The sequence below is a fragment of the Hevea brasiliensis genome, chromosome 17 (genome assembly GCF_030052815.1).
Source record: "Hevea brasiliensis isolate MT/VB/25A 57/8 chromosome 17, ASM3005281v1, whole genome shotgun sequence".
Classification (NCBI taxonomy): Eukaryota; Viridiplantae; Streptophyta; class Magnoliopsida; order Malpighiales; family Euphorbiaceae; genus Hevea; species Hevea brasiliensis.
In genome coordinates, this window is record NC_079509.1 from 41,353,019 (window position 1) to 41,369,925 (window position 16,907).

At 32.5% G+C, this 16,907-nt stretch overlaps 1 protein-coding gene and 1 non-coding gene across 2 annotated transcripts; both read left to right on the forward strand.

The window, feature by feature from the left end:
• The first annotated feature begins 7,717 nt into the window (after nucleotides 1-7,717).
• LOC110671190 (eukaryotic translation initiation factor) lies at nucleotides 7,718-14,946 on the forward strand. Its single transcript, XM_021833584.2, has 9 exons — nucleotides 7,718-8,093; nucleotides 9,483-9,554; nucleotides 9,942-10,037; nucleotides 10,551-10,778; nucleotides 11,657-11,754; nucleotides 12,570-12,657; nucleotides 12,733-13,083; nucleotides 13,223-13,465; nucleotides 13,544-14,946. The coding sequence occupies exons 1-9, from the start codon at nucleotides 7,914-7,916 to the stop codon at nucleotides 14,570-14,572; spliced, it is 2,385 nt and encodes a 794-aa protein (XP_021689276.2). The 5' UTR covers nucleotides 7,718-7,913; the 3' UTR covers nucleotides 14,573-14,946.
• LOC131175756 (small nucleolar RNA snoR103) lies at nucleotides 8,657-8,760 on the forward strand. Its single transcript, XR_009145946.1, has one exon. It is a non-coding gene; the product is annotated as a small nucleolar RNA snoR103 (small nucleolar RNA).
• Nucleotides 14,947-16,907: the final 1,961 nt, after the last annotated feature.

Consider the following 16,907-nt stretch of genomic DNA (forward strand, 5'->3'; position numbering starts at 1 on the left):
AAAGTGTTACATCTACACAGATCATAAGAGTTTAAAGTATTTGGGCACCCAGAAGGAGCTGAATTTGAGACAGAGGAGATGGTTAGAGTTGATAAAAGACTATGATTGTCTGATAGACTATCAGCCAGGGAAAGCTAATGTTGTGGTTGATGCCTTAAGTCGCAAGACTATGGCAAGTCTACGGGTTACTCCTTTGTCTTTGGTACATGAGTTGAGATCATTGCATGCCAGCTTAGAGATTAATGATGATGGGCAGACAGCAGTTGCATGGCATGTACAGCCAGTGTTGATTGATCAGATTAGAATGGTCGCCGAATGATCGAAGTATCGGTCGTTGGAAGAAGTCAGCAGGCAAGAAACCGAATTCTCAATCGAGATGATGGTCTCATCGCTACACCGAGCGAGAATATGTGTTCCTAATGATGTTGAATTGAGGAAGATCATTTTGAAGGAAGCACATGAGTCTCCTTTTGCCATGCACCCTGGTGGTACAAAAATGTATAGAGGGCTAAAGGAGCATTACTGGTGGATGGATATGAAAAGAGATGTGGCAGAGTTTATTTCTAAATGCCTAACTTGTCGCCAAGTAAAGGCAGAGCATCAAGTACCATTGGTTGTTACATCCACTACTAGTACCAGTCTTGATATGGGAGAGAATTTCTATGGATTTTGTGATGGGATTTCCGAGAACACATAAGAGTCATGATGCGCTTTGGGTCATTATTGTGATCGACTAAATCGCTCATTTTTGCCAGTCCGGATGGATTACAGTTTAGAAAGATTGGCCAAGGTATACATTGATGAGATTGTGAGACTACATGGAGTGCCAGTATCCATCGTATCGAGAGATCCTAGGTTCACTTCTAGATTAGGGTAGTCTTGAGAGAGCCCTAGGAACTAGATTGAACTTCAAAGCATTCCACCCACGCATGCATGGCGATCGAGAGGGTAATTCAGATCTTGGAGGACATGCTACGGGCCTGTGTGATTGAGTTTGAGGGCAGTTGGGATACACACTTGCCTTTGATTGAGTTTGCTTGCAACAACAGCTACCAATCAAGCATTGGGATGCCTCCATATGAAGCTTTGTATGGCAGAAAATGTAGAACCCCGTTGTGTTGGGATGACGTGGGTGAAAGAAAGATGATTGGACCCGAAATTGTTCAAATAGATCGAGGAGAAGATCAGGGTGATAAGAGATCGACTTAAGACTGCATCAGACCGTCAGAAGTCCTACATTGATTTGAAAAGAAGGGATATTGAGTATGTAGTGGGTGAGAAAGTTTTCCTCAAAGTTTCTCCTTGGAAGAGAATTATGAGATTTGGCGTAAAGGAAAGCGAGTCCTCGTTTCATTGGGCCATATGAGGTTCTGGAAAGAGTGGGTCCTTTGGCATATCGGTTGGCACTACCTCTAGAGTTGGAGAAGATACATAATGTCTTCTATGTGTCTATGTTGAGGAGGTATCGATCAGACCCATCTCATGTACTACCAGTAGAAGAAATTGAAGTGAATCCAGACCTCACATATAAAGAAGAACCCATAGAGATTCTGGCTTATGAGGTGAAGCAGCTACGAAACAAGCAGATACCGTTGGTAAAAGTGCTGTGGAACCATCATTCAGACCAGGAGGCTACTTGGGAACGAGAAGAGGACATGAGGAGACAGCACCCACAACTGTTCAGAGATTGATACCAGATAAAATTTTGAGACGAAATTTATTTTAAGGGGGGGAGAATTGTAACACCCCCGTTTGCATAGCCTGGTAGATTTCACTATTCCGGTGATCGGTGTCGGTCCGGACAATTAAGGGGATTAGAACCACACTTAAAACAACTAGATAAGTCACAAACACAAATAATTAGTAATGTTCAATTAGTTAAGTATAAATAAGAAAAACAGAACAGAAGAAGTTAAACGAGCCGAGAGTCACAGCGATGGGTGACCTTCTCTGTAATGACTATAAGTCGTTTTAAACTCAAATTTCGAACCGTAAAAAGTGACGCTGCGGTCCTTAGGACCCTTATGAACACAGTGGAAAAGAGAAAATCACGAAAAAGAACTGTTAAGCCAGTCAAATAATTAGGTCAGGGAGCCGGAAGAAATATGGAATTATTTGCAAACCAGGATAACCCGCCAAGGGGCAATTTGGTCAATTGACCCCGAGAGCTGACTCCTAACCTAACTGTCAAATAAAATCAGAGAAAAGAAAATTTTGGAATCGAGAATTAAATTAAAAAACTAATAGAAAATTAGAAAAAAAAAGAGGAAAATCAAAAAAGTAAAAAGGTGATGACATCATGCATGACCTCATGCATGATGCCATAACTAAATTAATTAAATATTTATTAAATTAGATTTTGTGGTCTTCCATAAGCAAAATTGATAAAAGAAAACAAAAGAAAAAAAAATAGAAAAATCTCTTCTTCTTCTCCTTGGTGCCGCCCCACTCCCTCCTTCATTTCACCATTGCTAATCCTCCATTAAGCTTGCACTTGAGCTTTAATTCCTCCACTCAACCTTAATAAATCCCCTAAAAACTTCACTAGAGCTTGTTATTGCAACTTGAAAAGAAGATTACAAGAAGAAAGAAGAGTTAAAGATAGGGTTTTGAAGATCTAAGAAAGGTTAGTGTGCTAACTTACAATTTATTTCTTTAAATGCATCATTAGTTGTTGAAATGAGCTCAAAATTAATTAAAGGAAATGAAAATATGGGGGAAGGACCACTATTGAATTTTCGGCCAGCTTGAAGGGGACCATGATTTGCATGAATTTAATGGGTTTGAATGAGTTTATGGACCTCCCTTAGATGAATAATTATAGTTGGGAACTTTGAAATTGCTAATGATAATTAAGTAGTGAGATTAGGGTTTGGAGGCCTAGGATTTTGAGGCAAATTTTGGAGAAATGCATAAATGATGACTTTGACCTATTTTGAAGTGAAAAATGGTCAATAATGACCAAAGGAGATGTGTGGGAATTGTTAGAATGGAAGTCAAATTCGTAGGGTAAATGCAGCATGACCAAGCTAACTTTGAAGGACCAAAACGGAAATTTTACAAGTCCAATTGATATGCCACCAATTGGGGATAAAAATAGACATAAAATGACACAATTTTCATTAAGGAACCATGCCCAAAAACTGACCAAAACCTAGTGAACCAATTGACCAAAGTTAGTTAAGAGCAGTCTGCCACTGCACAAACTGACCAAATGAACAGTATTTGTTTATTTGGTCATAACTCGAGCTAGACAGGTCAAATTGACCTGAAATTTTACTTGTAATTAGATAAGATATAGATCTAAAACTTTCATGAAGAACACCAACCCAAATTATGCCATTAACCTAATCAAATTATTGAGCAAAGTTGAGTTACTGAACCTGCAAACTGCAGATTTCCATTTAAACAGTAAAGTTCCAATGGCTATAACTCTCTCTAGAAAACTCCGATTTAGGCGATTCTTGAACCGATAGAAACCTAAGACATAGTAGAACATTTCGTATGAAGGAAATTAGACCAAATTATGGACTTAACTTGATCAAATTACTGAACGAAATTGGATCAAAAATCTGCCAGAACCAAAATTGCAGCATGAGCGATTGCACGTGAGCGATGGAATTGTATTTTGGCTATAACTTGAGCTACAAAACTCTAATTGGGGTGATTCAAAAATGAGAATACACTTAAGACAATAAGGAACATTTTCTATGAAGGAAGGTTTGCCAAATTCCAACAGTAAAAGGACCAATGAAACAGTGCAACTTAGGACTCCCAAAACCGAAAATTAGCAATTTTGCCTAAAAGACCTAAGCTTTGAGAAAATGACCAAAACCAATAAGATTAGTGACCAAAATGTGGTATGTGGGTGAAGTTGGAGTTCCCATACCTATTAAGCCTTAAAAAGTCAACAATTTGTCTTGAATAGTGTAGTGAATAGTAACCCGAAACACAAAATTTCAAAAATTTCGAATTTAACACGTTAGAGCTAGTTAAATGTGAAGCTAAATTTATTTTGGATTTATTTTAAGTTCTAGTACTGAAACATTGTAAAATTGCGTGTTTCAGTGGAAAAGAATACCGGGACAGAACCCGAGGAGTCGAGTCAAGGCCAACAGGCGACTCGTTTGAGGTTTCTGCATAACGTATACTTTTTATAATCATCTTTCGCATACTGTTTTGAATAATATGAAATATTGGATGATGGCATTCTTATGATATTTGACTTAAATTGTTGAAAGTTATTATGCATATTGAAATGACAATGTTTAGCAAAATGTTAAAATAAGTTTTGAAACCACAGTGTCATGACCATATATTTGAACACCTCACTAGCACTACTAGTGGGGGTAATTAGTTTTGAATTTTGATTCCTTTTTTGGAGAAGTGTTGAGGTGTGCCAGTAGAAGAGGATGTGAATGGATATCCATATATTTGAGCTAGCTAGCCTTGTGATATGATTTCTCTTTAGCCTCTGGCTATTGAGATTCTATTTGTTTCGAATGGCATGATCTAACTGTGGGTTTTATGAAATGTGTTTTGATACTTTGAAATGAACTTGGTTTGCATTTAAAATCTCATAATGCATGATTTGTACTTAATTCTCATGTTCAGCCAAATTTTTGAATAAATGTGATTTAAGTTTTTCATAAAGATTATTTTAGTATGTTGTACACCACTGAGTCCTAGTACTCAGCGATAGCTTCTATTCATCGTGAATACAGAGACTAGAGGAGCGTGATCGAGCTCCTGAGGTGTGAGGAGCCATCAGCTTGAAGCCATCGGGTATAATTTATACCCTAACTGTAAATATTTCTTTTGATGTATATATTGCACATAAATGTATGGATATGTAAAAATGGGTCTTGAGCAGTTTGTATAAAATTTGTATAAAGTTGTAATATATATTGTAGTTTGAAATTCTCTTAATGTAAATTTTGTAATGATGTATCAAAATTGTTTTGTTTCTAATGAAATATGAATGGAACTATTTTATTTAAATTGAATGAAATGGATTGCTAGTATTTTGATGATCATTGGATATTGGATTTGAAATTTGAAAGTTGATAAATGTGTTGAGAAATTGATTGAGATTGAGTATGAAATTGAAGCAGTTGTTGAGAAAAATTTTTAGAAGCGCTTTTTACAGGTATTTGAAGAAACTGGTTTCTCAAAATACAGACAGAACTCTGTCAAAATTTTTATAAAATTTGCGGAAAAATAAAATGGGCCAAAATTTCCAATTAGCTTTCAACTTAATTACATATTTTAAATACTATTAGAAATGCTTATCACTTATCAAAAATAAGAAAATTGTTTTAAAATCGCTTGTAGGGTACTTAATGAGTTATCGGTAGGTGAAGTTCGGTAGTTCATTAGGTATTCTACGGGATCATGTTATGCCTTACAGAGGGGTAAGGTGTGACAATAATAATAATAAATAGATTATAGATAAATAAATAAATAATAGATATGATATATAGAAAAATAAAATTAAATAAGCTTATAAATTCTTAAATTATATAAAATCAAGTGTAACACATAGTAGAAAACTCTATATATATACACGTAATAAAAAAACTAGGTACACAGATAAAAAAAAACATAAAATACTAAGATATATTATTTTATTAAATAAAAAAATTAAATGTGCTACTTAGCATTTTTTAAAAATTTGTTTTTATTTATTGTAATTAAAAAAAATTATGAGCACCTTTTGAAAATTTTAAAACTATTTTCATAATAAAAAAAATTAATATAATAAAATATAGTAAATATAAATATAAAAAAATCTAAGTTTTAAAGTATTTTCAAGAGAATATCAGGTATCATTCTTTTTTATAGTAATGCTACATGACTAACACGTGACATTACAAATATATAATCATTACTATAATAAGATAACTTATAATATATTAATATATATTAATTATTTATATTTATATTCATATTATATATAGATAGATTTTAATTATTTTTACAATGAAATATTTATTAAAAAGTTTAAGAGATAAAAATAATAAAAATAAAATTTGAAATAATTAATAAAAATTAAAAAATACATTATTTTTATATATTAAATTTAATTAAAATTATTAATAGTTATGTGTATGAGCACATAGGTAATTCCCATATGATATATGGTATTTTTATTATAATATTATCACGTAATTAATACATAGTATTCTCTTTCATAATATTACTATATAACATTTTTTTATTATATATAAATTATAAATTATTTAATAATGATCCTATTAATATGACAATAAGTATTCATTATTATGAAATAACTTATAATATATTAATATATGTTAATTATATGTATATTATATATAAATAGATTTTAATTATTTTTAATATAAATTTTTATTAAAAAATTTAAGAAATAAAAATAATAAAAATAAAATTTAAAATAGTTAATAAAAATTTAAAATATTACATTATTTTTATATGTTAAAATAAAAAAAAATAAATTAAAATTATTAATCACCGATTCTCTAATCCCATAGCTAAAGGAATTATAAAGATTTTGAGGATTCCATAAAAGGTACACTGATCCAAGTGAAAATCCCAACTAAATTGTCTAAAAACCCCAATGAAAATCCAATCCCATCAGCGTAAACCTGATCCAAAGTGAGCACTTGAGACAAGAAAAAAAAAAAAAATGAGGGTAAAAACGTCATTCTAAACTTTCTTATCTTCGAACGGAAATCCTCAACCGCCAAGGACAATTGCGCAACTACACGGTACTTAAAGTACAGTGAAGAATGAAAAGACCTCACACCCAAAAAAAAATTGTAAAAATTAAATAAAATAAAAATTATTTTATTTTTATTTATTCTGTTTATAAAAATAAATATTTTTATATCATTTACACTATATTTTAATATAAAATGAGATAAACAAAGAAAAATATTTTTAATTTTTAACTTGTTATTTTCTCTCATTTTATTTGAGAACAAAAGAAAAATAATAAGAATAAAGAAAATAAAGTTTATTTTCCCTTATTAAGAGAGGAAAAAAATAATATTATTTTTTAAATTTACTTTTTTACTCTTAATTTTATAAATTATTTAGAAAATTAAAATAAAAAATAAAGATATATGGGTAATTTATTTACTTTTTTCTTCTTAATTAATTTATTTTTTCTTTAAAGTAAAGAAAAAATAATAAATATAAAATAAACATTATTTTCTTTACGTTTAATATTTTTCTTTCATTTTTAAATATAAAAAAAGTCATAATCTCACTTTATTTTTTATTATTTATTTTGTTTTCTCTCTCCTTTCCATGTATCTAAACAAAGGTTTATTATTCCGCTCAACTCAAATTAAGGTTTTTTTACTAATCATTATATGTAAAATAATTGGTTTATATTTTTAAATTACACAAATAAGGCAATTGAGTAAAATAATATAAAAAAGAAATGAAATAAAAAATTAATTAATATAATTTTCAAAATAAAAAAATTGAATAATTATTTTTTTTATAAAATAAAAAGACAAATAGTAAACTTTTAAAAATAAAAAAATATATATAAAAAAAATAAGCCAGAAACACTCACCTAAAGTAGGGTTTGTATTTCCCTGCCCCCACCAGCCTTACACTCTCTCTTCTCTTCTCTTCTCTTCTCTTCTCCGCAGAAGAGAGGGAAAATCAACGAAACCTGCCCTTCTCCACCAATCCCGTCTTCTCTTCTTTCTATTAAATCAATCCTTTTCTCTCTCTAAAATCATATAAGTTTATTTTTTTTTCCTTAAATATCTATTCTATATATATTTGTATACGCATAGAAGGAGTCTTATCTTCATTCTGCGGTGTTATCGTAGCTGAATCTAGGCTTTCTTCTGCTTCTTCTTTTGTGTTTGATTGGACGGTGGAGATTTTATCTGGGAGTGAAAGATCGAGGTATGCAGCAAGGTGATCAGACGGCGTTGAGCTTGAGGCCTGGTGGTGGTCGAGGGAGCAGACTCTTCAATCCACGCGTGGAGTCCTCCTCTTCTAATTCCTCATCTTCTTCTGCTTTTTCTTCTTCTATCGCTTTTGGTGATCTCCCTCTCTTTCGTCCTCATGGTGGTGCTCCTCTAAAGGTTGTTTCTTTTTCTTTTTTGTTGAATGATTCTTTAAAATCATTATCTATTTTTGGATCTGGATGTTTTGGAACATATAGCTATGCTTGTTTTGATTGTATGCGACTGATTTTGCAGTGGATTTTTTTGCTGGTTGTTATTGGGAAAGCTGATTGTTTATTAATTAGGTTTTGAAAGTATTGGATCTGGGATTTATTTTGATGCTGATTTTATCACATGTATGAGCTTAGTTTTATTGTATCTATGTTGTGGGAATTATTGATTCATTAGTATAGATGCTCCAGTAATTGCAATACTCTTAAGTAAAACTATGAACCTTGCTTATGTATGATTGGATTTTGCGAATGATTTTGAAACTAATGTAATTGTTGCTCTCGAAAGGAACATATTAAACTATTCCTAGGAACATTTTACAATTTTGTTGCATTCTGTTACTTATAATTGTTCTAAGGATTGTATTCTGTTCAGAACTGGAATTTTTTTTCCTTAGTTAAGAATAAGAAATTTAGAAGGGGGAGCATTGCCATACATAATTATTCAAGCGTCCTAATTCTTGGTGGGCCACTTGATACGTGTACCTGCTGTAAATATGGACCAACAACAATATGTAGGCTTTAAATGGGCATGTAGTGAGTTTCATGTTCCCATAAAGAACTTACTGACATTTAGACTTTCATGGATTATAAATGTAGTTGGATGTTGATATAGAAGAAGAGAAGTGCATCCTGTGTACAACATGTTTGTGAACTTTGATGGTTGGCAGTTGCTTCGTTAAATGGTAGCCCATGGTCAAGTTTGGTCTTATTTTTTGCCTTTATTTTCATTAGAGGATATAGCTGTAGTTTGCTAATGTTAAAAAGAATGAATGTATATTTTCTAAAAGTTTCAGAGTGTGTTCTTGGCAAGTATATGTAGCAGTTCTATTAACAACATTGTTGTATTTTGCTATATTTTAATTCCTAAACTGATTAACACAATTTATATACATTGGCAATTTGATTTTAACCATTCATTTGAGTATGTTTAAAACGACTTTAGAGGCTATGCAGTTCCTGTTGACTTGGTATGATATGCATGTTCTTAAACTTTATCGCATTGTATCTTTTAATTTTATTGAAGAAGCGCAAATGTGTGTTAGCAATTGTTTTATACAATCAAGTTATTAGTTTTATATGTTGAGTGTATCATTTATGGCATCTGTTGTAATAGTGCGTCTTAGGTTTCTAGCCCTGTGGTCCATATTGTTTAATTCAGTTGTTATTGGGTTGGAGTTTGTTCATTCTCTGGTTTGTTTCATCGCCTTGTTGAAAGTTCCTGATTCATTCTCTGGTTTGTTTCATCGCCTTGTTGAAAGTTCCTGACTTTCCCTATCCTATGTTTTGTTGTTAGACTGGAGACTCACGATTTGAGGTTCATGATCGAGTGCAGTACACAAGAGACCAGCTGCTGCAACTTAGAGAGGTAATATTTTTATTTCTGTGCCCTGGTATTGTTATCAAGCTTAGTGATAGTCATGTCTTAGGTGGAAACTTTTTCCTTTTATATCTCATGTATGTTGATTCCAATCATTTGGATGCAGCACCAAGGCAATGGGAAATTAATTGGAAATTTTTTTTGTTTCCTATGTTATGAGTTTCCCTTTTCCTGCTTAAAGTATTCAACTTTTTGCACTTTTTTTTTTCTTATTAAGCTTTAAGATATGGTTTGCATAAACAATTTCTTCAGATGTTCATCTTGGTGATTAAATATAGAGCATATATTCATATCAGCTATGTTTTATTTATTTATTATTTATTTTATGGTTTACTCATTTCCTTACTGTATGTTGTGGCCATTATTTTCTCAAAGGCTATTGTGATCTATGATGAGATTTTAAAAATCAAACGAGAAATTGAAGCTGAGCTTTTTGGTGAGGATCAAAGCTGGAGTCGTGGAGAAATCAATGTGAGTTCGTATCCTATGTTGATTTGCATACTTCTTCGTATTTTTATTTTGCTTCCTTGTCTAAAGAATGCATAGATGGTTTTAAAAATTGTTAAATTTGTTAAGATAGTTAGTTAGTTACGTTCAAAGAGCATGTTTGGGATTGTGGTTCCGACGAGATTTTTCGAAAAGCACCATTTTAGATGCTATTTGAAAAAAAAAAAAAAAGCAGTTGAAAAAATTGTTAAGCTGTTTTGGAATTCTTATTTTAAAACACATCAAATTTAACTTGAAATAAATTTTTAATGGTTTTTAACTAATATATTTAAGTAGTGCTTTTTTCAATAGCAGTTCAAACAACAATTCTAAAAGGACCCACCGTAAATATCTTTGTTTGTACCAAATGTTTACTATGGTCCATTGACTGCTGGCCCGACAATCAAAATGATCAGTATGATCGATTGACAAATTTTCTGATCGCATTTGAGCTGTCAGCTTCTAGAATTAAGATTTCTTTTGCTCTGTCCATTCCAGCCACCAAATCAGTCTCAGAGTCGTTATTCAGAGACAGACAATCGTGACTGGCGTGGTCGTTCTGCACAATTTTCTACATCTGCAGAGGAGAGGTCCTGGGATTCCCTTCGAGAAAACAAAGACTTTGCTGGGCAATATGACTCCAGGCAGCCAGATGCAAGTCAATTTAAGCGTCAGGACCAACTCAACTCCCAATTTGCAAGAGCACAAATCTCTTCCAATCAATTGGTAATTTATATGATCATTTTGCTTGCTACATTTGTATGTTCTTGTTCATTTGTTGTCTTTTGAAACTACTATTTACGCATCTAGAGTTTTTTTTTGATACAATTAAATTTTAGTTCATATGGATTGTAATGGTTTGTTAAATAAAATACATCTTTCCATGGCACAAACTATGCAATGATGAGAATTTGTTAAATAAGGAGCATCCTTCAATGTTACTTTTCACATGTATTGTTCTTTGGGTTTGTTATCGCTGTAAGATTGACATTGTTCAATAGTTGCATGGCATATTGAAATGCAAGTTAAGGTTAACAGATTCTACAGATTCAGTATATTGCTATAGCTTAGTTTGAAATGTTTTAGCATGAGAAATTAAATTTTGATATACTAGTTATAAACTATTTTATCTCAAAAGAAATAGTTTTATGATATAGGTTCCTCTTGCTCCTTTTTAAATTTCTAATTTTGAGAATGGTATACATGTATAAGCACAGCCTTTTTACTTAATTCGAGTTTTATGATAACTCTTCCAAATAATGTTGTTTTTTGGCATAAAAAAGATATGTGAGTGTCCATGGGCAGAAGATAACAATGACTTTTTGTTCGATTTGAAGAAAAAGGGTACTTAAATATTACTGTAAAGTAATTGGTTCCTGATCTAATAACACTTAAGATAACTCTGTTCTCATTGGTTGATATTTGCTCACTTCTTTGTTGGTAACATTACTTCAATTATAATGCATGTTGTAAGTGTTATGTTGATTGTTATCGGTGTTACCATGATCGTCATTTTTATTTGTAGTAATTTGGTGCAAACGTTTGCCTTTATGGGCATGTGGCTGAACTTTAGTTTCAAACCTGTATTTTATTTTGAAAACTAGGGGGGTCCTGCTCCAGCTTTGGTCAAGGCTGAGGTGCCATGGTCAGCTAGAAGGGGGAATCTTTCTGAGAAGGAACGTGTCTTGAAGACTGTAAAAGGGTAATTCATTACAGCAATCTGAAGTGTGACTTTCTGCATTGTTAAACATGGAATGCATGAAAATTTACATTTTTCTACTGGAAGTGTGGACTTGTTGGTAGTCTTAATATCCTTTTATTTATCCTTTAAATATTGAATTCCTGTATGCTGTCTACAAAAATCTAAATGATCCTGAATCTTAGATATCCTTTAAGTAGTAAAATTTAAGTTCTGACTTCTGAATGTGCACAGCTCCTATGTAAGGTTCTTATAAAATTTCCACCAATAAGTTTTTTTATAACATTTATGCCTTTCAGCAATTAAAATCTCTTTTGGAAGTGGCTAACAATATAGCAGACATTTTATAACCCTAGTATTTATACTGAATAATAATGCTGACATATCATAATTCTAGTATTTTTGCTGAACAATAAAGCAGACGTATGATATAGATGTCACTCCATATAATTGACTGCTTCAAATGGAAACTACATACCTAGTGACGAGTAACAAGTATATAGACAGTGTCAAAGGAAGCCAGAACGATAGAATAGGAATTGAATTCAGTTATTTATCTCCTATTTTGTCTTTTGAGAGCATCTGTCTTTTTATTATTTTTCCTCTGCTTAGAAAGTACGAAATGGGTTGTTTTGATCCTTATGGATCTGCTAGAATTTATGTTCTTTAATTCTTTCTGTTTTTTTATATCTAACTACTATAATTTGGCTTCATGGAATCCATATTTTGAAATGTTAATGGAGTTTGCAAGGGCTAGTACAGGATATGAGTTTTACATAGAAGTGATTTGCTGAAAAAGAAGTCTCTTTTTTATGCAGTATATTGAACAAGCTTACCCCTGAGAAGTTTGATCTTCTCAAGGGTCAACTCATTGATTCTGGCATTACATCTGCTGATATCTTAAAGGTTACTTATCTCCACGCTTTATCTATTTAGATGATTGCAATTACCAGATGAACTCATGGTTGACTTGTCATGCAGGGTGTGATACAGCTTATTTTTGAGAAGTCTGTTCTGGAGCCCACATTTTGTCCCATGTATGCTCAGCTGTGCTCTGATCTAAATGAAAAGCTTCCCCCATTCCCATCTGATGAGCCAGGTGGCAAGGAAATCACATTCAAGCGAGTTCTCCTGAATATCTGCCAGGAGGCATTTGAGGGTGCTGATAAACAGTGGGAGGAAGTTTGGCAGATGACAGCTCCAGAGCAAGAGCTTGAACGCAGGGACAAGGAAAGATTGGTCAAGCTTCGTACCCTTGGAAACATCCGTTTGATTGGAGAACTTTTGAAGCAGAAGATGGTTCCTGGGAAGATTGTTCATCACATTGTTAAGGTTAAAATTGAAAGCTCAATTGTAACACTTCCCTGATGTGACTGATATTGAAATGGATTCTATGCCTTGTTTGTTGGTCTCTCTCTCCAATTCCTTTTTCGTTTTTGGGATTGCTTATTGTTGGTTACTATTTGCACAGGAGCTTTTGGGACCTGATACCAAAATTTGTCCTGCTGAAGAAAATGTTGAGGCCATATGTCAGATCTTTAACACCATTGGGAAGCAGCTTGATGACAACACAAAGTCGCAGCGTATAAATGATACATACTTCCTTCGATTGAAGGAATTGTCAGCAAACCCTCAGCTGGCTCCACGACTGAGGTTCATGATACGTGATGTTCTTGAACTGCGGGGAAATAACTGGATTCCTAGACGTGAAGAGGTGGCTTTCATGCCATCAGTTTTCATTTGTTAGTTAGATATTACATCATTTTGAACATTTATACCTTTATTGTTGCAGGTCAAAGCCAAAACCATCACTGAGATACATTCTGAGGCCGAGAAAAATCTTGGATTGCGTCCAGGTGCTACTTCAATCATTAGAAATAATCGTGGTGTTATTTCGGCTGCTCCAGGTGCTGCTGGTCCTGGGGGCTTTTCCATTAACCGACCTGGAGCAGGGGGTATGATGCCTGGTATGCCAGGAACTAGGAGGATGCCTGGGATGCCTGGAATTGATAATGATAATTGGGAGGTACCCAGGACCCGCTCGATGCAGCCTTCAGGACGTGTGCCATCACTAATGTACAATATGTCAACATCTCTTAACACGAGGCTGTTACCTCAGGGTAGTGGTGGCTTTATAGGTGGAAAGAGTAGTGCCCTCTTGCAAGGAAGTACTGGCCCTTCTCCTCGCCCCTACAGTTTTGGTTTGGGTAATGAGCTTCCTTCTCAAGTCTCTGTACCTAGTAAACCTTCACCTGCTCCCTATGTGCCTCCCATTGTTGAGAAACCGGCGGCTTCAGCTGCAAGATTAAATCCTGAGGAACTTAGGAAGAAAACAGTGTTACTTTTGAAGGAATATTTCAATGCACAGCTTCTGGATGAGGCTTTGCAGTGTGTGGAGGAACTGAAGTCTCCAGCCTACCATTGTGAAGTTGTCAAGGAAGCCATTTCCCTTGCCTTGGAGGAAAATCCACCTTGTGTTGAACTAGTCGCAAAGCTTTTGGAATATTTGTTGACCAAGAAGGTTCTCACAGCTAGAGACATAGGGACTGGGTGTTTGCTCTATGGTTCTTTGTTGGATGATATTGGTATTGATTTGCCAAAAGCACCTAACAATTTTGGTGAAGTTATTGGGAAACTAGTTTTGGCTGGGGGATTGGACTTCAAAGTGGTGACAGAGGTCCTTAAGAAGATGGAAGATGATAGGTATCAGAAAGCTGTATTTGATGCAGCAATGAGGACTGTTAGTTATAGTCCAAATGCGCAAGTTCTATTAGATTCACAGGCATCTGATATTGAGGCCTGCAAGAGTTTGCTTTCATAAGCATAGCATCTATTGGGTGATATTTGATCATCTGTATCCACTTGAACTTTCGAGCTTTCTTTCACATCATAATGCCCTGTCCAAAGCCTTTTGATGCTAGCAACTTGCACCATGTGATAAGATAGAGCTGCCAAGAACAGGTCTTTTTTTTTTTTTTTTTTTTTTTGTCATATATTTTCCCCCAAGTTCATAGCTGTGTGTTATTGAGCAAAGAAATTAAACCCATAATGCCATGGATTTTGTTCTCGAGCGTGGCTAATTATGTGCCTAATTGCTTGAGAAGAGCGGCCCTTTTAAGGGATCCAGTTGTTTTGTATTGTTTAGCTTTGATCATCTGCAGTTTGTTCACTCAGTAATTTAGTTTATTGTTTAAACTTCCCAGTTCATAAATCCTTTTTTTTTTTTTTTAAATTTTGTTGCACCTTTGCAGTAGTTAAAAAAAAAAATATTGTGCTTTGATATGGAATTTCTGGTGCCGTCTGCTTTTGATTTTGAACAGCTTTATTAGCTTTCTTTTGAGTTGGAATTCGTTTTGTAGTGTTCTTAAACACTGGTTTCTTGCTACACAGTTGAAATTGAAGGGGTTTTAGTCTGCCTCTGATGATCTTTGTCGAGTTTCTTTTATCTCTCTTCTTTTTTTATATGTAATTTTATACACTTTTTGTCCTACTGTCCCCTCAAATTCTTAAATATGGTTAAGTTCATTTGTGAGAACTAGAATAATTTTTTAGAAAAATTTTATAAGAAAATTATGAAAATATAATTAAATATTTAGATGTCAATTCTTTAAATAGATAATTGAAAATCTATTTTTTTTTCAAATTTCATTAAGATTTAAAAATAATTTTTAAGTTTTTAATTATTTATTTTTCTATAATTAAAATTAAACAATTGTTTAAATTATTTATTAATAAAAATAATTATATATTATAAAATAAATAAATAATGCGAGTAAAATGAAAATATATATTATGATTTATTTTTTTAATATAAAAGATATAATAATTTTAAAATTTTATAAAATTAAAAAAATATTTTTTATCCAGTAAACTTGATTTTTATATTTGAAAATAAAAAATTATTTTTCACAAATATACAGAATTATATTTTTCCTTAATTCATTTTTAAAAATTTTAATAGAAGTAACATACAAATTTATTCATTTTATATACATAAAAAATTAATAAGTTTATTGAATTTTTGTTTTAAAAAAATATATAAAATTTACATAAATAATTAAGATAATAAAAGCAAAATATACATCTTTCGATTTCTTTTCTTGCCAGGTTATGATTTTTATAAGGTGAACAGTTTCTGATTCTCCTCTTTGGAGGAGCTTTTAACTGTGAATTTATAACTTTTCATTTTGAAAAATTATTTTATTAAATTAATAATGATAAAGTTGACTAATATGTTTTGCTGCCCATTAGAAAATGACAAATTGGATCCTCCAGTGGAGCATAGTATATCATTGTGTAATCTTCCATAAGTAGAGAATTCTAAACTTTATAATTGCAAAGAAGATTTCAATTATTAATAATTATTTTTTTTAAAAAAAATATTTTTGTAATTTTTAAATATTAATTACTGAACTACTTTTATACTTCAAGAAATGTAAATATTTTTTTTTATTAATAACATATCTTAAATAATAAATGCTACTCTTAGTAATAATAACTACAACCTAAATATGGGTAATTCCAATTGTGAATTACATCAGGATTGGACTGGGTCAACGGTTTCGGTTTATAAATTGACTTCAAATCTGAATCAAGATAAAAACGAAACTATCAATTTGAATCAATGATTCTAAACTCAAATCAGTTCAATTCAAAAAATTAAATTTCTTTTTTATAAATAAATTTATGTTGTGTTTATATGTGGATTTCTTTTTTAACATTAGAAATTAAATAAATAGTGCTTAAAAAAAATATTATAATTTGATCATACTCGGCCGAATCAGTATTGAAATCGTTTTGAACCAAAATCATTATATATTAAAACCTTTTCGAATCAGAATTGATCCCAACCATCAAGCCGGCAAAACCAACCGAGAAACCTTAAATTAATTATTTATTTATTCGGCATAGCAGTTTGACTTGCCAGTAGAAGTGGCTTATGATCAACGGCAGAGTTCAAATTTAACTTTTGCACGGGAGAAAGCCCAAAGATCTTGCGCGTCAATTATACTTGTCAAGATAATGGGCTCCAACGAACAAGCACCAAACGCCAAAGCTGGCTGCTGCATCGACGAGCGACAAGTCGCTGAAGCTTGCAGTAGCAATCACTCTTCTCCGATCAAAGCTCCTCCAGAGGCAGCCTCCGTTGGCTCATC

Excerpts from the sequence above, each read along its gene's own strand:
- LOC110671190 (XM_021833584.2), top strand. The coding sequence starts at position 7,914 with ATGCAGCAAGGTGATCAGACGGCGTTGAGCTTGAGGCCTGGTGGTGGT. Across the intron at positions 11,755-12,569 it reads GTCTTGAAGACTGTAAAAGG|TATATTGAACAAGCTTACCC; the intron begins GTAATTCATTAC and ends TTTTTTATGCAG. Across the intron at positions 13,084-13,222 it reads TTGTTCATCACATTGTTAAG|GAGCTTTTGGGACCTGATAC; the intron begins GTTAAAATTGAA and ends CTATTTGCACAG.